The 23,455-nt window shown below is 35.1% G+C and overlaps 1 protein-coding gene across 1 annotated transcript in view; it reads left to right on the forward strand.

Annotated features, from left to right (window-relative positions):
- abtb2a (ankyrin repeat and BTB (POZ) domain containing 2a) overlaps positions 1-21,824 on the forward strand; it is a 48,355-nt gene extending 26,531 nt beyond the window's left edge. The window contains exons 3-17 of the mRNA XM_682789.9: positions 2,921-3,128; positions 5,977-6,129; positions 7,981-8,146; positions 8,766-8,855; positions 10,419-10,520; positions 10,676-10,772; positions 12,461-12,584; positions 13,265-13,503; positions 14,459-14,637; positions 14,759-14,864; positions 16,026-16,128; positions 16,228-16,318; positions 16,404-16,472; positions 18,483-18,596; positions 19,364-21,824. Of these exons, the coding sequence (XP_687881.4) occupies positions 2,921-3,128; positions 5,977-6,129; positions 7,981-8,146; positions 8,766-8,855; positions 10,419-10,520; positions 10,676-10,772; positions 12,461-12,584; positions 13,265-13,503; positions 14,459-14,637; positions 14,759-14,864; positions 16,026-16,128; positions 16,228-16,318; positions 16,404-16,472; positions 18,483-18,596; positions 19,364-19,540 (2,018 nt within the window). The 3' untranslated portion in view covers positions 19,541-21,824. The remainder of the gene's footprint in view (positions 1-2,920; positions 3,129-5,976; positions 6,130-7,980; positions 8,147-8,765; positions 8,856-10,418; positions 10,521-10,675; positions 10,773-12,460; positions 12,585-13,264; positions 13,504-14,458; positions 14,638-14,758; positions 14,865-16,025; positions 16,129-16,227; positions 16,319-16,403; positions 16,473-18,482; positions 18,597-19,363) is intronic.
- Positions 21,825-23,455: the final 1,631 nt, after the last annotated feature.

Below are 23,455 nucleotides of genomic sequence, written 5' to 3' on the forward strand. Positions count from 1 at the left end.
GAACTGTGAACAGTTTGTTTACGCAGCAGACCACAGTTCAGGATGAGGGAGGGAGCAAAACTCACATTCACCAGAGAGGGAAACACGCTCTCCCTGAGGGCGTCAGCAACACTCATGCAGTTGTTTTGCTGGTACAAGAGCACCTTCTGTTTGGGTCAAGGGAGTAAAAAGCACCTTCTTTATGCTTTATGGTTGCAGATACTCAGCAGCCGTAAAGCAGCGCTTTGTTAAACAACTAATTTGCACAAGTGTTCATTAAGGTCAATGCAGACCATATGTGATTGATGGCTTAGATGGTTTCTCACACTCCTCTTGATTATTATGCCTATTTCTTATCCATATGACCACAAAACATAAGTCATAGGTGTGCTTTTGTTAAAATCGAGATTTACTCATAAGCTAAGAGCTTAATAGAAAGCTTTATACTTTTTAATGATATGACATTATTTAAATATTAATATTAACTATCTACAACTATGTTACTGCTTGAATATCTGGAATCTGAGGCCTCAAACATATCAGAAAACTGAGAAAATTATCTTTAATCAAGTTCATCATCTAAATTAAGTTTTTAAAAATGTTATACTCACAAATGTAGTTTTGATAAATTGACAGCAGAAAATATAATACGATACGGTCTCTCAATCAGTGCAACCCACAGGACTGAAATACTTTTTTGCTCATTGCACATTTTACAAACACCTGCACATCTGTACATTCATGCACTTTGCACACCCACTGTACACTCTTGGACAGTTATGCACATTTGCACACACCCTGGGCATACACTCACTGGCCACTTTATTAGGTACACCTTACTTGTACCAGGTTGGACCCTTTTTTGACTTCAGAACTGACCTAATCCTTTATGGCATAGATTCAACAAGGTAGTGCAAATATTCCTCAGAGATTTTGGTCCATATTGACATGATAGCATTACGCAGTTGCAACAGGTTTGTTGGCTGCACATCCGTGATGTGAATCTCCCGTTCCACCACATACCAAAGGTGCTCTATTAGATTGAGTATTGTGTAGATCCAGTGCACTCCATACAAGTGAGTGGGCTTGATAAACCACCATTCTCTCTTATTTTGTACTTTTCTTTCTGCAGCCACACACTCTATATCTAGTCTTTAAATATTTTATATTTGCTCTTATTTTCTATTACATAGCTTCTATTTCTCCAGAATTTGGATTGTTGTTATTGTCGTTATTATTTTAAGGTCATGAGAGGTTGCATAAGCATTTCACTGCATATCAAATGGCAAAAATATACCCATGCATATTAAAAGCTGGTTTTGTGGCCCAGGGTCACAAATTCGCATTTATTTTAGGATTAGCTAATGCGAAATGATGTATCGCGCTGTCATTGTGTTTTCTCAGTCTCATCTCTTTCCTCTATGATGCTTTCTGCATATGAAAAGTGGTTGTCCACTGTATTTAATGTAGGCTTTTCTTTCTAATGGTCAACACAGACTTTAAAGAGTGTTTCTTTGCCTTGTTCTCACTGTATCTTCTCCTCCTGTGGGGAACAGCTTGAGTCTGGGTTTGTGCATTGAGAAGCAAAACCAGCAGATTTAATGCCCCTCTGAGGTACTTAGAATAAAGCTCCTAGACGTTTGAGTTTATTCGAGTCCTCTTCCAATTCCACATTTGGATGTAAAACAGATGGGTCTGAAGATATATTCTGCTTTATTGAAATATGATTTGTATTTTGTGTTGTCAGCGCTTTAAAAAGATGACACAATCGCATTTGGCTACTGTCTCTAGTTTATGGGGTTGAATACAGATGGCTTTTTGATATAAGTGAAGAATTGTTCTCAGAGATATAAGTGAAGAATTGTTCTCAGAGATATAAGTGAAGAATGTGATGTTTGTCTGCTTTTAAAACTGAAGGCGTTTATGGCATTTCAAAGCCACTGGTAAGTTCAGTTGACTCCATTATATTATTATAAAGGTGCTTGGTTTAGTTTTAGAGGTCTACAATCGGTTTTTAAATATATTTATTTGTATCCAAGATCACATTCCAGTGCTTGATTGATTTGCTGAATTTTAATGCGAACACGTACCTGCGGTTTTGAGTTGTGTGATGTATTTGTGTTGGGAATGGTATATATGTTTTGCACTGCACAAATAATTGCACCAAAAGGGGACAATAAAGTTTACAGTAAACAATCAGAAACCAAACCATACACACAAACACATTGTTTTCTTAACATCAACAAAATTAACCAAGACTTTCAGACTTTAGTGTTGGAGGGTCAAAGTAGCCATTGTTTGTCGGCATTTTCCATATTGGTTTTAAACTTGAGTAAATTTGTACAGGAAGTAAGAATGTGAAATGGGACGCTGACAACATGACAACAGAGGTGCAGATCCAAATGCAGGTTTATTAGAAAAGTCGGGCAAGCAGCGGTCACAGTCAGATGTATGCAGGGAAATCCAAAGTTGTGGTCATTCATTCAAGCAGAGGTCAAACAAGGAAGGACAAGACCAGGAAAACGCATCATAGTGTTCACAAAGACAGATAAACAAGACTCAGTAAAGAGGTGTGCGTGTGTGCTGTGTATATAATCCAATTAATCAGTTCATTGGCAGCCCCCAGCCGTGAGTGTGTGAAATCAGGTGCGTCTGAGCGGTGCATGACTGGAACTTGCAGTCCTCATACTGGCGAATTTGTAGTTCTTTAGTGAACTGTGTGTTTACCAGTGATCTGCAGTTGCTAGATTACTGGCGATCATAACAGACTCACACAACTGACAGCTTTGGTTTAGCCAGTTCAGAAATTAGTCTTTATTTACAGTACATCGAAGAACAGCTATATTACACTCTGCATGGCACTATATGTCTGTTAGACAGCAAGATATATACAGAATTTGTGCTTTAAGTTCAAAACTTTGCGTAAATGTGTGTTCTACAGGTGACTTGGTTTCCCGTGCAATGCACCATATGCAGCGTTTGGTTTCAACAAGTCCCGGTCTCAGTCCTGGACGTCCTTTCTGCCTGCAGCCCATCTCCTGGTCTCCAGATGCCCTTCACACTCTCTATTACTACCTGCGCAGTCCACAGATGGAGTCTCTGGAGAACCCCAACCTTGAGCCACAGAGGATAGCACTCAATAAAGAGAGGTGAGACCAGCAGGCCAGGGTTCTGCCAGTTCAGTTGTGCTTTTTCTGTGTTTGTGACAGAGCTGTGACACTGCTCCAGTCCTGTATTGTTTTGTGAGCACATGACCTGTGTTACTGTTTGCTGCCACATGCTCTTCTGTTATCCATGCCCCTCTTGTTTTGCAATTTTCAAATAATTTGCTTCACATGTTTAGTTGTGATTAGTTTGTTTTTTAAACCCCTTTTGTTCCCTCTCTTTTTGCTGCTTCATTTTTTATATCTTACTACTAGTGGTGGGCTTGGATCATTTTCAACAAACCAGACCTTTCGAACTGGTTGTTTCAATGAAGTGGTTGAAAAATGGATTCTTTTATGCTACAACGTTATGATATCATCCACAATGACTTAACGACAATTCTCCCATGTTAGGACACAATGAATCAAAAATATATAGCCAGCAATCATAATTAGAGTCAGTTAAAACATCACCATGATTTGAAAAGTTTTATACAATTGCATTTTGCAACTCAAATGATTAAATGGTTTAACCTCTAGATCTGGTAAAAAAACAAAAACAACAACAAACAAAAAAAACAAGATTTGTTCACGATGGGCCATCACTTTACTACATCTTTGAAGCTTTTGATTTCTATGGAAGTATAGTCTGGACAATTTTCAAATGCAATTGCATTTTCCATATGTGGACGCATAAATGTTGTCATAATTCAAATGCAATTGAAAATCCCACATTTGCATTTCCGCTTCTGCTTCCGCTTTCTGTTTTCTTTGAATGGTTTGCTCAGATACTCTAAGCAGCCGAGCAAGCTGGACACACAAGTAACCACACGTCACATATCACTGTATAAAAAAAAAATGCAAGGTTCCACACATTTCATTCTTGTTGTCCCAACACAACTTGATTAAGTTAACTTAACACTAACTTAACAAATTTATATGGATTGAACATTAAAAATAAAGTTGTTCCAATGAAATTTTAAGAATTGTGTTGTTTGAGCTCATTTTAGTTAAGTAGTTTGAACATGTCAAAAAATTATTTTTTGAGGGTAGAACTTGATCATTTCTAGTGGTTTTTCCACTAAATGACGTCCTGATCCTTAAAAACCCATAAAAACCCTGCCGGTAACTTCAATTAGGTTGGCGAAGACCAAATCATTGATTGTGCTGTTCGATAAGGCCACAAACCCATTTTACATGTGCAAAAATATAAGAGTTTCTAAATAAAAGTAAATTTGTATCACATGAGCTGTCATCAATCTGCTGCGCAAGTGTCAAAATTTGCTCCACAATTTCACTAATTACCTCCATTTTTCAAAATTGTAAACACGTCGACTGTGGGTGATGTCACTTCCCAGTACAATACTGTTAATACTGTTGTTTGATTGGCAGGTTTCAGCATAGACATCGGAAAATCAAATGCAAAAGAATTTGGGATTCCATTAGAGCAGTGGTCACCAAACTTGTTCCTGGAGGGCCGGTGTCCTGCAGATTTTAGCTCCAATCCTAATCAAACACACCTGAACAAGCTAATCAAGGTCTTACTGGGTATACTTGAAACGTCCAGGCAGGTGTGTTGAGGCAAGTTGGAGCTAAACCCTGCATGGACACCGGCCCTCCAGGATCAGGATTGGTGACCCCTGCATTAGAGTTTTGGCAAGTTACAAGCACAATGTGGAAAAAAAGGAAAAATAAAATGACGCTATTAATATTGCTATTTTGTCAAGACATGAAAAAATGCATTTGCAAATGAACTTACCTTTTTCATTTGAAATCTGACAGCAGACATGCAAAGAGCAATGTAGGATTGGCAATTGCAGTTGGATTATGACACAATTTATACATCCACATATATAAAATGCTATTGCTTATCCTTTTTTATTCATTCATTTATTTATTCATTCATTCATTCATTCATTCATTCATTCATTCATTCATTCATTCATTCATTCATTCATTCATAAATGAATGAAATAGGTGGTTTTCCACCAAGGCAACCCAGAGTGCTGAAATATAATTGGTTAACCTGGCATTGTGCAGGTTAAAATAACGTAAAGACAGATGCTTCGGCACGGAAAACACATTTTCAAAGCCGAATATCTGACTTCAGCATTGTTTTAGATAAACAAGAATGTTCACTCAACCTGTTTCTCAAATATCTGCAAACATATTATGGTATTTTGATGCTTTAGAAGAGTCACAAACTTACATACAGCACCTTTAAATAGTAGTGCACATTGAATTTCTGTGCAAGCATAATAAATGAATCATTCCTGACTGTTATTCATTTGAGAGCATCCTTTCATCCTCTATGGTATTTTCTTTATTTTTCTTTCTCTGTAGATTATATGCATACTTAGAATTTTACCTTCAAGTCTGTTCTAGTAAGCAGAGAAGGTTTGTCTGGAAACTTGCTCTGCATTCAAGTCAAATAATGAATACTAATGTGTTCAGCAGGTGGACAGTTATGCTTCACAATCACTGGCACAGACAGTGGAGAAGAAGAAAAACCATAGAGGATTCGTTCTGTAATATCACGCTGATTTGAAATCCAGCGAGACTCTTGTCTGTTGAAGACGGCAGATGCTGGTAGACAAATTGTGATTAAGAGTGAAGTGGCAGGCTTGTTTGTGGTAATGAACGGCAGGATTGAAAGAGGCTGCGGCGAGCCAAACTCAGCAGCCTTTCTAATTACACTGTCCTTACATCTCTCTGATCCAGTTTTGTGCCACTGTGAATCTCACATGAACTTTACTTGGGTTATGTTTGTGCATTTCTTGGCAGGGAGAAATACAGAGTGCAGTGAAAGGGGGTTGTGAATAGCTGAGCAATGCTGTGTGTTTCTCTTTCTCAGGCCGTTTCCTCTTCTTCCTCCTCTGATGGAGTGGATGCGGGTCGCTATGGTTCATGCTGAGCATCGGCGGAGCCTACTAGTGGACAGTGATGATGTCAGACAGACTGCCCGGCTGCTTCTTCCTGGGTTGGACTGCGAACCTCGACAGCTCAAGTAAGATGCGGTTCTGCCGTTATAGAGTTAGAGCTGGCTAGTGATGGCATTTTGTGTCAGATGAACCAAGTGCCTTACAAAATAAATCTGCTGTTGTAATTTAAAATTACAGTGCAATAAACACTTTAACATTAAAAGATTTTACTGTATGCTTTTACTGCTCTGGGTGGATTCACGTGTTCACGTTCACGACTTTACAAAAAAGGTAGGATGATAATGAAAATTCTTCCAATTATTATACAAAATGTGTTTCAGAATCAACATCAGAATGTTAGCATTAGGGATCATAAGGATCAGTAGGGATCATAGTTGACCAGGCTCCACAGTTCAGAATTCATGTTTTTTTTTTTTTTTTGTGGGTTTCATGATATGCTTAACCAAAATAGTGAGTTTATCAATAGGTCACCTTGGAATTATAAGGTTCTATCTGCGTTCTGAATGATTTTGAGATATTTAGCTTCAAAGTTTTTGCATCCCAAAGCAAGCAGTATGTGTGTAACATTTGTTTAATAAATAAAAAGTCTTAAAATGTAAACAACTTAAAAAAACATCCCATAATGTAAATAAGTTGTCAATTAAAAAGAATTCATCAATAACCTAATTTTGACAAAAATGTCAGAACCTTATAATTCCAGGGTGATGATTTGCATGTGGTTTTAAGACCTACTGTGTAAACATTATATATGAGTTTAAAGCATGCAGGGACAAGAGACAGTATTCTTCATATATGAAGGGTTAAGATGCAAAAACCTCTAAGTGCCGTTTGAAACTTGTGTGTAGCTTCTGTATTCAAAATGTTATTATAATGAATGGGTTATTTTCATCGCCTTCAAAGTGAAAGAAAATTTCAGATGGCACTTACAAGTTTTTGCATCTAAAACGCTTCATATGCAGTATATGCTTATATGTATATTATGTTTTTTTGACTGTATATATTATGTTTTAAAAATCGGTTAACCATTCTAATTGAGTAAAAAAAAAAAAAAAAAAAAAATATATATATATATATATATATATATATATATATATATATATATATATATATATATATATATATATATATATATATATATATATATATATATACTAAATACTAGTACTAAATCATCATTATTATTTGAAATATGCCATAAAATTCAGATCCTCATTCAACACTTTTAAAACCATTTAAAACCAAATTCAAGTGTACTAGTGCAATAGGATTATGTTAGTTTTATTTATTTATTTATTTATTTATTTATTTATTTATTTGTTTTTTTGACAACTTACAATGCTGTGAAGTGTAAACTATTATTAAAATAGTAATTCTTTAAATTACTTTAAAAGTCATTATTTAAAACAGTAAAAACATGGTTAACCATAAGGAAGAGCAGGCAGTTAAAGGGCTAAAAGCTTATGCTAGTACATGAGTTCTCTGAGATTGCTCACCCGCAATGAGCCTTTAGAAATTTGAAACAGTAATAGTATAGCAAAGCCTTGTTTACTGAAATAATGATGTTGGCAGTTTGATACAGTGTGTGCTTCAAGCCAGCGGTTTGAAACAAATTATCAGCAAGGGTATAAAAGTTTGACAAAGCATATCTTTAAAAGTGTTCATCAGTAGTTCTGGTAACATCAGGGCCTAGGGTTTAATTATCACAAGTTCATGCTGCTTAATACACTCATCTGCTAAATGCAGACAGGTGAAATTAATTTTTTCCCTTCTTTATATCTTTAAGCAAGTTACTTTGTCCTTTGGCTCTCTGTGTCTCCATTTTTGGCAGGCAGGTTATTGCTGTATTTATTTATTTATCTGTATTCTTCTAGTAATCAACTCTAAATTCACTCTCTCTCTCTCTTTGTTTTCCCCAGGCCAGAGTGCTGTTTTACCTCTTTTAAACGTCTAGATTCAAAGGCAGCCATGGACAAGTTTAATTTGGATCTTGGCTTTCGCATGCTCAACTGTGGCCGCACTGATCTGATTGGCCAGGCTATCCAGCTTCTGGGCCGGGACGGAGTGAACACAATGGATGATCAGGTGAATGCATGAAGCTTCTCATTGAAAAGTGCATGTCTTAAAACCTGTTAACACTAAGCCCAATAACTATAAATATTACAACTACAACATAGCATCTGTACAAATGATAACATATGCGATCTTATAGCAGAAAGGATTTATTGTCTGTCAATTGACTGATATTAAATTCCTCTACTGAATTTAATGATATCGTTTCTTTGTGCCATATTTTTAATGTGTTGTTAACTGTGCCTTTATAAGGATAGTAAAAGAGAAAAGGTGCTCATCATTTACTCAGCCTCCACTTCACTCTATAATATATTTTTCTTATGCCAAAGACAAAAGAATATATTTGGAGAAATTCTCCAAAGAGTTGACAGTAACCATTCCCTACCATAAGATAAAAAAAGGAGTCAATACAATACAATAGTTACCCTGAGTGGTTTTATTACCAACGTTCTTCAGCTACCAGGCTTTTAGAAGGGTAACAAACCCTAAAAAAATAATAATATAAGGAAGGATATGGTGAAGTGTGCTTAATAAAAACAATACAGCTACAGTATTTATTTTTTTAGCTCATGTTTTTCAAAGGAGTTTATTGAACTCTTTTTCTCTCTCTATCTGTGTGTGTGGTGTGTAGGGCATGACGCCGCTGATGTATGCCTGCTCAGCCGGGGACGAGGCTCTGGTGCACATGCTCATTGATGCTGGAGCAAACTTGGATGTAGCGGTAATGACACAGTGCTTTTTCAGTCACATCAATCTTTTTTGCCCATTTATCTACCAGGGTGTAAATTCTGCTCATGGAGGGCCAAAGTCTGGCCCCAACACAGTTGCCTGGAAGTGCCTATTAATCCTAAAGACATTCATTAGCTAGGAAACTGAATATTGTGAAATTGACTGATTTCTGACAGAAGTGAGTGTGAGTGTCATCTGGTGGTTGTTGTTGATATAGCGCCTAAATAGAATCTCATAGTATCAACTTCAGTCCTGGAACATACATTTGTTTAGCATACGGTTTTGATTTATTAAAATTATGTGTAATAATAATAATAATAATAATAATAATAATAATAATAATAATAATAATAATAATAATAATAATAATAATAATAATAATAATAATAATAATAACAACAACTAATAACTAATAGGGCGAGGCAGTGGCGCAGTAGGTAGTGCTGTCGCCTCACAGCAAGAAGGTCGCTGGGTTGCTGATTCGATCCTCGGCTCAGTTGGCGTTTCTGTGTGGAGTTTGCATGTTCTCCCTGTATTCGCTTGAGTTTCCTCCGGGTGCTCCGGTTTCCCCCACAGTCCAAAGACGTGGTACAGGTGAATTGGGTAGGCTAAATTGTCCGTAGTGTTTGACTGTGTGTGTGAATGTGTGTGTGGATGTTTCCCAGAGATGGGTTGTGGCTGGAAGGGCATATGCTGCTTAAAAATGTGCTGGATAAGTTGGCGGTTCATTCCGCTGTGGCGACCCCGGATTAATAAAGGGACAAATCGATAAGAAGATGGATGAATGAATGAATGAATGAATTAATAATAATAATAATAATAATAATAATAATAATAATAATAATAATAATAATAATAATAATAATAATAATAATAATAATAATACATGGGGTTTAAAGTAAATTTAGTTGTCTTGTCAGTAACTTTTTTTACAGGTTATAGCTCAGTGGTAGAGTGAGATGCTTTCCGAAATCTGCTGTCTATCGAGAGACAAGTTTTCAAATTAATACCATTAAAGTTTAGAAAGTGCACAAGGCAGGTAGGAGTGGTTAGAGGGTACTTGAAGAACAGTTAGCCCAAAAATGTTGAGTCTGCTATCACATCTGGTTTTAAACCTTTATGAGTTTCTTTTGTTAAACAAAAAAGAAGATATTTTGAAGAATGCTGAATACCACTAACCATTGACTTCATTGGCATTTGGAAGTCTATGGAAGTCAGTGGTTACCGGTTTCCAACTTTCTTCAAAATATCTTCTTTTGTGTTCTAACTCATTATGGTTTAGAACCATACAAGGGAGAGTGAATAGAGTTTTATTTTTTTATTTTTTTATCTTGGTGTGATCAGAGCTTAACTCTTGCATGATATTGGCACATCAGGGGCAAAATAAACACCCATCATCTAAGCCTTGTCCATGATCATTTTAGGCTGAAATTGTTGAATGGATGGCTTGCATTAATGTAACATTCTGAATATTCACACAAACAATATCCAGCAGAGTTTGGGTTGTTTACTAATATTAAATGACATTTTTATTTTGCTGTGTTCTTTTATTCAGGTACCCAACTGCTCACCCAAACACCCGTCTGTTCACCCTGAGAGTCGCAGCTGGGTGGCCCTCACCTTTGCAGTGCTGCATGGACACATATCTGTAGTGCAGGTGAACATGCTGCTCATGCTAATTGCATACAGTAGTATTACTGCGTTTAATCACTTAAGAGGGGTGATTACTGTACTGTACAGCTCTACGGTGTATACAAACTGGATGACTGTGGCATGACTTTAGCATGCTAAATAACTTTGTTTGCATTTCAGCTGCTGTTAGATGTGGGAGCAGATGTGGAGGGCAGAGCCCTGAGAAACAGCCACCACAGCTCTGCAGAAACACCCCTCCAGCTGGCATCAGCCTCAGGTGGGAAAAAAAAAACTGATTCAAAGTCATCCTTAACATGTGCTTTCTTTTAAATAGTTATGTTTGAATGTACTGTACTGTAACATAGAAAACCATGGCGGAGGCTATTTTCAGCCTTTTGAGAACAATAGTAGATACTGTAGATTTGTAGTAGAAAAATTAATAAATTTGGGATTAGGTTTTAAATGATACTATTCAAAATGACAGTAAAGAGATTTATAATGTTGTAAAAGTTTTTTTTTAAATAAATGCTGTTTTGACTTTACTGTTAAATAAAAATATATCCTGAAAACAAAAATATCTTCTTCTTATTAAAAAAAGAGGAATGATTCATGAGAACCATATAAGCATTATTATCCGAATGTCAAAATTATTCTAAAGAATCATACAACATTCACACCTGGAGTAATATCACCATTCTGTTTTTCTTTTTTCCTTATTTATCTTAAAATATATCAATTTTACGAACAGTTATTTTATACTATAATATTGTTTTACAAAATTATACTGTTTTACTGTATTTTTGATTAGATAGATGCATTATAAGAACCAAATTTATGACCAATATCCACCTTTTTTTATTCTATTGAATAATCTGTTGTAAATATGTAAAACCGATTCATGAACAGCTATAGGGAATTAAATAGGAAGGATATCAAAGTAGGGACATCACGGTGGACAATTGCCTCACAGCAAGAAAGTCACTGGTTCGAACCCCGGCTGAGTCAGTTGGCATTTTTGTACATGTTCTCCCCGTGTTTGCGTGGGATTCCTCCGGGTGCTCCGGTTTCTCCCACAGTCCAAAGACATGTGCTATAGGTGAATTAAATAAACTTAATTGGCCGTAGTGTGTGTGTGTGAATGCAGAGTGAACGGGTGTTTCCCAGTGATGGGTTCTAATAAAACAGTTTTTAATATTAAAAGCTTAATAATAAGTTGGGTGGCATGGTGGCTCTTTTGGTTAGCACTGTCATCTCACAGCAAGAAGGTTGCTGGTTCAAGTCCCGACTGAGCCAGTTGGCATGTGCTATTGGTGAATTGTAATGGATAATTGTCTAATGAACTAATCTCTAAATTGACTGGGTTACGACTGGAAGGGCATCTGCTTTGCAAAACATATGCTGGAATATTTGGCGGTTCATTCTGCTGTGGTGACCCCTGATAAATAAGGGACTAAGCTTGAGGAAAAATGAATAAATGAATGAATAATAAGCTGAATGTTATAGCAATTTGAATGACACTCAAAACAGCATGCACAACATTTTTAACAAATGATGTAGCAGTCAAGATTTTTTTTTAGTATGACAGTTCAGCCAAAACGTTAAATTATGTTTTATATTTATATCCCCTCCACTTGTTCCAAACCTGCTTTGGGTTTTCTTTTTCATTTTGAACTCAAAAGAAGTAATTCTGAAGAATGTTGAAAACAGGTAGTCAGTGATTTCCATAGTTTTTTTTTTTTCCATGGATATTAGGCTACTCTTTTCCAGTATTCTTCAATATATCTTTCTTTGTCTTTAACAGAAAAAAAAAAAAAACTCTAAAGGTTAAACTACTAGTCCACTTGAAAAAAAATAATAAAAAAAACAGCATTTTTTATTACTTTCATCAGTTTAAAAATTCTTCCTTAATGGTATATTATCCCAAACATAATTGAACTTTTTATGTGTGTGTATGTGTGTTTTCAGGCAACTATGAGATGGTGAGTCTGCTGTTGTCCCGTGGCGCTGACCCCATGCTGAGGGTACATCTGACATCATCACTGTATGAGGGCATGAACTGCTTCAGTCATGCGGCAGCACATGGACACAGGTACTGACCCCTCACAAACACAAACAAACACACACTTAAACGCACATACTTGTATACATGATTTACAGGGACACTCTTAGGTATAATGTATGGTGTACTGTAAAAAAAAAAAAAAAAACATTTATTATATGGCCCTACCCCTAAACCAAACTTACATAGTATACTTGTGGCACTGTTATTATTTCAAAAGACCTCGTTAAGTGTGATTTTTAAACATTTTCACTTACTTTTAATCCCGTCTATTACTCATCGTCATAGAGTTCAACTCAAGAAGTCATACCCATGTCGATATACACCTTTGTGTACCTGTAAATCACATAAACCTATACACACACATACAAATAGGTTTTTTTTGGGGGGGTGGTGGGGGGGATTTATTAGGACTTTCCATAAGCATAATATATATTTAACTGTAAAGACTACTTTTTATGTGACCTCACCCTAACCCTACCCCAAAACCCAACCCTCATAGGAAACCTGTGGCAAATTTTGAATGTAAAAAAATCCAGTCAAGTATGATTTTATACAATAATGATATATGACATTATATACAGTACATGTATGTCCTCATAAATGACATAAACAAGAACACACACACACACACACACACACACCCCATCACCTCTGTTTCAATCAGCTACTCATATACTGAACATTTTGATACTAATATTTGTCGTCAGGAACGTGCTGAGGAAGCTGCTGAGTGAACCGCAGCGGCTGCAGGAGGATGTGCTTTCTCTGGAGGAGATCCTGGCGGAGGGAAGGGAGGAGCAGGAGAAGCTGGAGAAGAATGGAGGAAACATGAAGTCAGTTTGTACGTCGCAGCTGTGTAAGGCCCGAATCAGAGCCCTGCAGGAGGCCAGTCTGCACAGCGCTGAACACGGCTATCTGGACGTCAGCATGGAGCTCAGGGCACTGGGTACACATCTGACTCATTTACAGTAAATCAGAGGAAATGGAAGACAAATTGAATTGGAGATGCATAAACAATCAGAGGTCTTTGGCATGTAGTGCACAGCAGTCACTGATTATAGGCTTAGTCATCTTATAGAGAGGTTGTTAGTGATAAGGAGTAATGTTAACTTGAAATTTTTGGATTGTGCAATAAATTGCAGTTCTCAATTTTTGGGCTTGGTTTTAACAACCAAAACTAATAGATTTGCCACCATTACAGTAGTATAACTCTAACCTATTCCAGGGACTTGCTGCCACCTACTGGCAATTTTAATGTTAGCAATATAATTGTCCAATTACTATTATAGAAAGTAAAAAAGAGCTATGAAATATTGTCAGCAACATGTTTCTCCCTGCAACAAGTATCAGAGTTTCCACAAACATATCAAGCAGCACAATTGCAAACCAGCATATTACAATAATTTCTGAAAGATCAGGTGACAATTTAATTTTGATACTATTAATCATGTTTTACTGTATTTTTTTTAAGCGCGCATATTAAATACATTTATCAGATGCTTTTATCCCAGGTTAAATTCTAGAAACATAAGAGAAAGATGGAGAGATTACTTTTTTGTCTTTGTCTTTTCTTTAGACAATTCTTGAGGATGACAAAATTATAGATAGATAGATAGATAGATAGATAGATAGATAGATAGATAGATAGATAGATAGATAGATAGATAGATAGATAGATAGATAGATAGATAGATAGATAGATAGATAGATAGATAGATAGATAGACGTAGGTTATGAATAATATTGGAGTTGACTGTTCTGACTCTTACACACACACACACACACACACACACACACACACACACACACACACACACACACATACACACAGATATATGTGTATATAATTTGTAAATAGAGGTTGGAAATGTTTTAATAATCTTGTTGTTGTTGTTTGTCAGGAGTGTCGTGGAAGTTGCACGTATGGCTGGAGTCGATTCGCAGTGCACAGCTACATTCCAGGACTGAACTCACACTTTCTCTCCTAAAAGACTTCACCATTATTGGGGAAGAAAAATACTGCGAGGAGCTTCTGGCAGAGGGTCTTCCGTTCCTCTTCTCCATTATTAAAACCACCAAGGTAACTATCACCAAAACCCAACATTTGATGCTACGTCTCAAGAAGTGTGAGCCAAATTAAATATTAAACCTAAATTGACACTTAATTGTTTCTTATTTTCCATATTTTCCTTTCAATTCAGAATAAGGACATCCGGAAGCAGCTGGCAGCCGTCTTTTGCCACTGTGTTTGTTCTACAGCTGCTCCATCTATTCTGGCAGTAAAAGACACTCCTACAGCTCAGCTTGGTAATGCAGATCATCATTTTTTACTTTATATTTATACTATCATTCTGGGGTGCGATTCCCTTTTTAACCTTTTTAGAGAAAAAAAAAACATAATTTTTGTGCAAATTATATTGTTTTACAAGCGCATAAAAAAATTCAATATTAGTTTTGATAAAAGCATGCACTTTACTTTCCATATTAATTGAAATAAATGTAAAGGACACATATAGGACCTATGTTACCTTTACAAATATTTTTAAAAATTCCATATTCCACTCTAAAACATAAAACCACTTACAAAAAGCTAACACATATTATTATGTCATATATAAATCATTTAAATTGTTAATTGTTGTAATTTACAGTAGGCTATTTATTAAGAAATGAAGCAAATTCTACTTAATAGCAATAATAATAATAATATTTTTTATTATTTTATTTATTGAAAAAGTTACTTTTACAATTTGACAAATTCAAGGCACAAGGGGGGGCTTGACTGGGAATGGAACACAGCCAGAAACTATGTTTCTAACTACAGAGATGAAGTTGCAAACGTACAAGTTTGCGATGCAGTTTGCGAATATTAGTTGGAACAATGGTTCACCCCCAAAAAAAGAAAGTTTACTCACTGTTACTCACTCAAAATAATTCCAAACCTGTTTGATTTATTTTTTTTTCTGTTGAAGGAAGATATTTTGAAAAATGTTTGAAACCAGTAACCATGGACTTTCATAGTGTTTGTTTTCGTACTATGGTAGTCAATGGTTACAGGTTTATAACGTTTTTCAAACTATCTTCTTTTGTGCAACTCAACAGGTTTATGACAAGTGAGGGGTGAGCAAATGATAATGAGATTTTGTTTTTAGAAGCATTTATTTTTATTGTTAATGTTGGAAAACTATTGCTTAATATTTTAATGCTGCTTAATATTGTATGGATACTTTAATACTCTAATAGAATTTTCATAGCAATATAATAGCTTTGACAAACATTTTGAAAGTGCAATTGATTATTACCTCTTGTTGAATTAGTGTTAATTTATCCCTTTTAAATATATAAGTACATTAATTCATTTATTTGTTCAATTGTTTGTTCGTTCATTCATTCGTAAATAGCTCAGATTCTTTATAATTCAGCTTTGAATAGTCATATTGTTAACATGTATCATTCTTTCTCCCTCAGATGCTCATTTTCTGAACAACTCTGAGATGTCTGATGTGATATTTGTGGTGGAAGGACGACCGTTTTATGCTCACAGAGTTCTACTCATGTCTGCGTCCCAGAGGTATGGCTCTTTCCCAAATGGATTTCAATGCATACCTTATAATAATGATTCCACAATTAATTATGCTGTACATATGCTCTTCTTTCTTTTTGTATATAGGTTTAGAGACTTGCTGAGTCTCTATCAAAGCAATGGCACATCAGACCACATGGCTATCGAAATCACTGACATTAAATACAACACATTCAAGGTAATCATCAAATCTTGTCCTGATTATGCAAACGACTAGAATTTACTGTACAAATTAATGACACTAAATTGCCTTCTGATTTTAGATGATGATGGCACATCTGTACTGTGGAGGAGCTGAATGTTTAGATGTTTCTGCGTCTGATTTGCTGAAGGTAAAAAACACGTGTACACAGGGCTAAAAATAAACATTCAATAAAACATTCAGCTTCGGAGAGTATGTGAAACAGGGTTACTTGCTAACTTTGTATCACATTCACTATGAGACTTATTGAAATGATGTAAATATGTTAACAGAACTGTAAGCTTAACATGAAGCTGTTTTATTTGCTGCAAAAGCTTTTGAAAATACACACATACTGTAGATGCTTTAGAAATCTGTTTTCATCAAAAGAAAAAGCTATTAAACACATCTTTCCCTGTGGCTCTTTCAAAAAAAAAAAAAAACTATTTAAAAAATCTCTAATAATAATAATTCTTAAGGGGACTAATAATATTGACTTTAAATTAGTTTTTAAAAATTAAATAACTGCTCTTTGTCCAGCCAAACTAAAAGAAATAAGACTTTTCCAAGAAGAATATATATATATATATATATATATATATATATATATATATATATATATATATATATATATATATATATATATATATATATATATTATAAGAAATACTGTGAGAGTTGACTTGCTGTTAAACATAATGTGGGAAATATAATGATAAAGAATAAACATTTAACAGGCTAATAATTTTGGACTTTAACTATAATTAAACCATAAGTATTAGCACATTTACTTTTATAATATAAACGAACAGAAATAACAATAAATTAAATATTAGCATCAGTCAAATGATAACAAGTGAAAATATAGCTGCAAGCAGCAATTACCGGGGACAAGCAGCTTAGTGACCACATAACAAACAAGCAAGGCAACAAGCCACAAAGCAACTGGAAAATTCTATATCTTTTTGACAGCATGGACTGAGCCTAATTTGGTGGAAATTGGGCTAACAATCTATGGAGAGTTCAAAACAACAGATTTTCAAACTAATTTAAGATGGTGGACAGGAAGTGGTGTCACTTAGTGATTAAATTATATCAATGTTCTATGTATGATCCAAAGAATCTGCAAGACCAGTCTCATGACAATAGACAAAACTATTTAAAAGTCATTTGATAAAATGTGTATGATTTCTATTGATAGTATTTATTTGTTTGTCAATTTTACCCAGAAAGTGGCCCAAAGTGATGTAGTTTGGTCAATGTCAGCTAGCTAGATCACACACTTTAAGTTTGGTTTCAATACTTCAAACCATTGCAGTGATTCAGCCTGTAATGTCATCTGATAGCATTACATCAAGTTTGCACATATGCTAAATGACAACAGTTTAGTCTATCAACATGAATCCCATAAACCAATGGTCTAATATGAGTTAAAATAGAATGGTTTGAACAAAATCAAAATGGCAGACAGGAAGTTTGGCAGATCATGGCATAATTGGTATTTGTGCTGTCAGCATAATTTCATCGAAATAAGTATATGCAGTCAAAAGTATTACCAGATATGTAAGTTTTATTAATAATGACTAAAAAGTTATAAGTTATAAAAAGATAAAGTTGTGAAGATAAACATAAGGGAAACTTTGGACAAGTGGTTGTACGAGAGTTTGTTGTAGTTAAATATCAGATTGTCCTCTATCAGTGTGCCAAAGTTTGTGCAAATGCCACAAACGTTTAGGGCTGCCATAGACTCCCAGAGTGGAAGAAGAAAAAGAAGCGGAACAGATACAACAGGTGCCTACTCACCTTTGGTGCTTGGCCCCTAATTAGATATGTTTCACATTTATTTTTCCTTTTCTTTCAGGAAATAATGCTCATATATCTCATTTGGTATAATGGATCCCTTCACTTGTTTTAAACATGACAATGAGTTGCTTAATGAACACCAAACAAATTATTCTGAAGACCTTTTTCCTCCATCATCTTTTTGGTTACCAAGAATCTTCAAATTACTTGTAGTGTTAATTATGATTTTATTTTGTGCCAAGGTCATGGTGGCTATATTTCTCAATTCACCACCATTGGCAGGTTAAACAAAACTGCTCTTTAGTTAAATTCTTTTTTGGCTCATTGATAATAAACCACTGTGCTTTATCTTGTTTAGCTTCTGCCCGTGGCTCACTCATTCCAGCTTCCAGTTTTGAAGAGACACTGTGAAATCCTCTGCTCAGAGAGAATAAACCTCAACAATGCTGTGAGCATCTACCGGACTGCCAAAGTACGTACAGTCCATACATCTTAAACACACACCCAGCAGGCACACAAGATCATAAGAAGTTAATATTAGGTTAGATTTAGGTCATGATGTCAGGTGACCAAAATTCAATGTCTGGTCAGCGTTAGGCTTGGGACGATAACCGTGTTCAAGGTATAACACAGTTTGGATAAGTCAAGGTTTTAAAACCATCAAAATTTTCTGCTATACCGTTCCTAATGTATGAGTAAGATTTTTTTTTATTACTTTTTTTCATAGTTTTTTAGGACAACAGTATCTCTAGCAGAAAAGATCTCCAAAGCTGCTGTTTTAAATTGTAAAAAAAAAATCTTTGTTTTTGAAACTAATGAAGACAACAGAAGTATATAATTCATTGGAATTATTCAGCCCAATATGTTTACTGCTCTAAAATAATTTCAATGTTTCCCAAATTAAAAAATATTGTGTTCAAAGGAGGAAAAGTTTTAGTTTTTTACCCAGGCATTTAAAAAGAACAGATTTTAGAGCAGTTATCACAAAACCGCAAAACCGTGATATTTTTACCCAAGGTTATCATACCATCAGAATCGTATACCGGCCCATGCCTAGTCAGCGTTTAAGGACAACGCTATTTTGACGTCCAATAACGACGTCAAATTACATTGATATTTGGGGTACAACATCAATATGACGTCATGTTGACATCCTGTGGCTGCAGGGCATATTCCTAATTTCATCAGTCTTCAGTCCTCTGATGTGATCTGTGTGTTTTATTATGTGTTGTGGAGCAGGTGAGCGAGGCGGTGGAGCTGGTGGTGTTTTGTGAAGGCTTCATCCTGCAGAACATGGTGGATCTCCTGGACTGTGAGGCATTTGAAGAGCTTCTGCTGGATCCAGAAGTTCTGGACGGGCTTCAGGCTACTCTGGCTTCAAGACTGCACTCACTTTGTGGCCCACGGCGAGCTTGAAGGAAAAAAAAACTTTACAGATTACAGAAGTAGCTCTGATGCTGCTGGAAGTCATGGTTAAAGGGATAGTTTACCCAAAAATGACATTTTAAAGGGATAGTTCACCCAAAAATGACAATTCTGTCATCATCACTTGTTTTAAACCTGTTTGAGTTTCTTCTGTTGAACACAAAAGAAGATAGTTGGATACTAGTAGCTACTGACTTCCATAGAATTGGTTTTATCATCAAAATATCTTCTGCTGAACACAAATGAAAATATGTTGATTTTGAAACTTGAGGGTGAGCAAATAGTGAGTAAATTTACATTTTTTTTAGTTGAACTATTCATTAAATCACCATTTATTCACCCTCAAGTTGTTCAAACTTTCAGTTTCTTCTGTTGAACACAAAATAAGATATTATTAGATAACAATAACAACAGTCGAATAGCATAGCATGAGAAAATTAAGTGAAATAAATAACTAAATTACTCTGGTAAATATTTGGTTTCACTAGACGTATCGATTTTCACTTAAACAATATATCTCCATGATGAATATGTATGACTGTTGTAGTGGATTCTGTACAAAATACAGTATATAATTGTTTATTATTTAAACTATTTAAGAATATTCATATTGTTGTACAGTACTGGCAGCGGGTTCATCAAATTCTTGAAGACTTTATTAACATTAACATTTACACATCAATCTGGCCTACGACATGCATGAGGTATCGCTTAAAAATGCTCTCAATATTTATAGGCTTATTGTTTGTTAACACTATATAATAAGGGTCCATTTTTAACATTAGTTAATTAAACTAAATCCCCGGCAAGCCTTAGGTGATGTTAATTTCTAAGTTGATGTTTAATAACTTATTAAAAACAAGTTTTTTTTTTTTTTAATTAAATGGAGCTGTTAATTAATACAATTCTGTAGTATTTTTTATTACTAACATTAACATAAGATATGAACATATCTCTCACTATTGACTTTTATGCATTTAAGGGATAGGTTACCCAAAAGTGAAGAATGACTCACTGTTTTCTCACCCTCATGTGGTTGCAATTCCTTTAAAACAAAAATGAGGTTTTTTTTTTTTTTTTTTTTTTGTCGAACACTAATGGAGATACTTTGAAAAATGTTGAAAACCTGTGACCATTTCTTTTTCTTACTATGGAAACCAATGGTTACAGGTTTTCAGCTTTTGTGTTCAACAGAAAAAAAGATACTCATAAATGTTTGTAACAAGTAAAGAGTGAGTAAATGATGGTAGAATTTCTGTTTTGGGTGAGCTATATTTAACTAGCGTTTACAAAACTGCAGTGTTATTAATTGTACTTTATGATCCTTTTGCAAATGATTTTTTAAACATTTGTTTTCTCAGAATTTTTAGGTAAAACATTTTTTATAATTATACCTGTTTTTGCAACCATTTTCTGCAGCCCATGTCATTACAGCGATAATACCATACAACATTATAAAAGCTTCAACAATATTCTGAAGATTTACATGACAATTTGATACAGTCACAAGCTTGTTCCAAACATTCTTCCAAATATCTTCTTTTGTGTTCAACAGAAGAAGCAAACTCTTGGTTTGGAACAAGTGAAGGTTGAGAAATTACAACAGGTTTTTCACTTTTGGATGAACAATCCATTTTCCAAATGCAGTTTTGCAGGCAGCAGACATTTGAAGACTTTTCCCAGCACAGTGGTTTATTTGTTTGTCCTTTATGTTGTCATCTTTAACAAGTTAAATGTCAGTGCCAGTGTTTTAATGCAATGTGTGAGCTATTTATTAGATATTAGATTTTTTTTAAAGACTTCAATGTTATCATGATGCATAAAATTAGTTTCTACGGACGACGAATGATAATCATACTTAAATAGATGAGTTTTACACATTAATCAAGCTGCTTGTGTGGAAGCATATTATCGCCCTCTAGTGGCCAAAGTGTCCTACACCGTGTCAGAAATGTACATACTGTAGTAGTATTGTAGATAATTTTGTATTCTCCTATCATGCTAAAATGTAAATATATTTCTAATATGTAGTAAGGAAATGGTACTGGGATATGTTGGGATCAATACAATTAAATTATTTGATATACTTTTTTAACGCAACAATTAAATGGCAGTACTTTTGCAACAACTAATAAACATGAAAAATACAGCTGTTTTGTGATTATTTGTACATGTGGCAAAGGAAAAGGTGAAGAAATGTAAGATGAAATGCTGAAAAATTGTGTCTGATTGTAGAAGCAGCAATGCTGAGATTCATTAAAAGGTTAACTGGAAATGAATTGGCTTTGAACTTTTTATTTTCCTTACAAAGGAAGACAAAGCTATGAATTGGGATATTTGTGTCAAACTGCAAACATCATGTGTTAAGATCTACTGAAGAAATAATTTAGGGTGGGGCAGTGGTTAGCACTGTCGCCTCACAGCAAGAAAGTCACTGGTTTGAGTCCTGGTTTCCCCCACAGTCCAAACATGTGTGCTGAAGGTGAATTTGATTAACTAAACTGGCCTTAGTGTATGGTTGTGTGTGTGAGAATGTGACAGTGTTTGGGTGTTTCCCAGTATTAGGTTGCGGATGAAAGGGCGTCTGCTGAGTGAACATATGCTGGAATAGTTGGCAGGTCATTCCACTGTGGTGACCCCTGATAAATAAGGGACTAAGCCGAAGGAATGAAACATTATTACACACCTTTCAACCCCATATTAGCTCATATTTGGAATGTTTCTGTCTCACTAAATACTGTAAAAGTTGATAAACATGTAATTTAGACTGTTATTAACATAAACAGTGATGATTATTAATTATGGTGTTTACAGATGTCAAATATTGTGGCAGTGATTCATTGCATATATTTAAGATAAAAATCATTTTTTTAAAAGTCAATTAAGCAATGAATGTGTGTGTGTGTGTGTGTGTGTGTGTGTGTGTGTGTGTGTGTGAGAGAGAGTTTTTATTACATGACATGTACGCCATATCTAATAAGCGTTTTCTGCTAAACTTACACAAATTTAGCAAATACTGTACATTCTTTATAAGCTTTTCATTGAAAACAACTAGCTGCAATGGGTGCTTAGAGGTTGTAGCTTTAAACTGATGTAGAGTTTTTCAAGTCTACTCTTGTCCTTTTTGGTGTAATCTATTCATAAACAATGACATGGAAAAACAGCACCTCAGTGTTTCCTTGTCGGGCGAGGGGGAAGGGGTAATCTCTTATGTTATGTCAATTTGATTTCATTTTAACATCAAGATAGTCAACTGGTATAATTGGTTTATGGTTAGTTCGACGTGTTTTTTTTTTTTTTTTTTTTCATGAAGGTGCTCACAGTAAAAACAATGGACTGAAAATTTGCCATTTAAAACTAAATCTCTTAAGCTTTTTGTTTCAGCAGTTGACTACACCTAGTAGTACACCTTTACTTCTGTACCATTGGTCTGTGGCAAGGCCTGTGTTCTGGAAATCAACAAGCTGGGGAAGGCTGTTTGCCAGATATTTGGGAAGTGTTCATTGCTCACAGCAGCTGACAGCATACCATAGTTGTTCCTAGCTATGTCTACTGAATTTGTTCTAAAACAAATAATCACAAAAAACAAAAACAACACAAACAGTATACCATAACTCAGCCCTCTCAAACTTCTATATGCTCTCAAAAGGAAGAACAAAAAAGATCTTTGTGTGAAGAATATCAGGGCCAAAGATTTATCTGCACCACAGAACCTCAATGGGCTATTTGCACAGCTAGTGTTTTTCAGCCAATTATAAAATTCCGGTGAAAGTTTAATGTGACTATTTTTAATTTCATAAGGTTTCTTTTACATCTTCAATGTTGTGATGTTATTACAATACATTCAGTTAAACAGACTTAAGCATTCAACGAGATGAAAGACCATGTAAATGCTAGCGCCATCAG

This window comes from Danio rerio, chromosome 7, assembly GCF_049306965.1.
Source record: "Danio rerio strain Tuebingen ecotype United States chromosome 7, GRCz12tu, whole genome shotgun sequence".
NCBI lineage: Eukaryota > Metazoa > Chordata > Actinopteri > Cypriniformes > Danionidae > Danio > Danio rerio.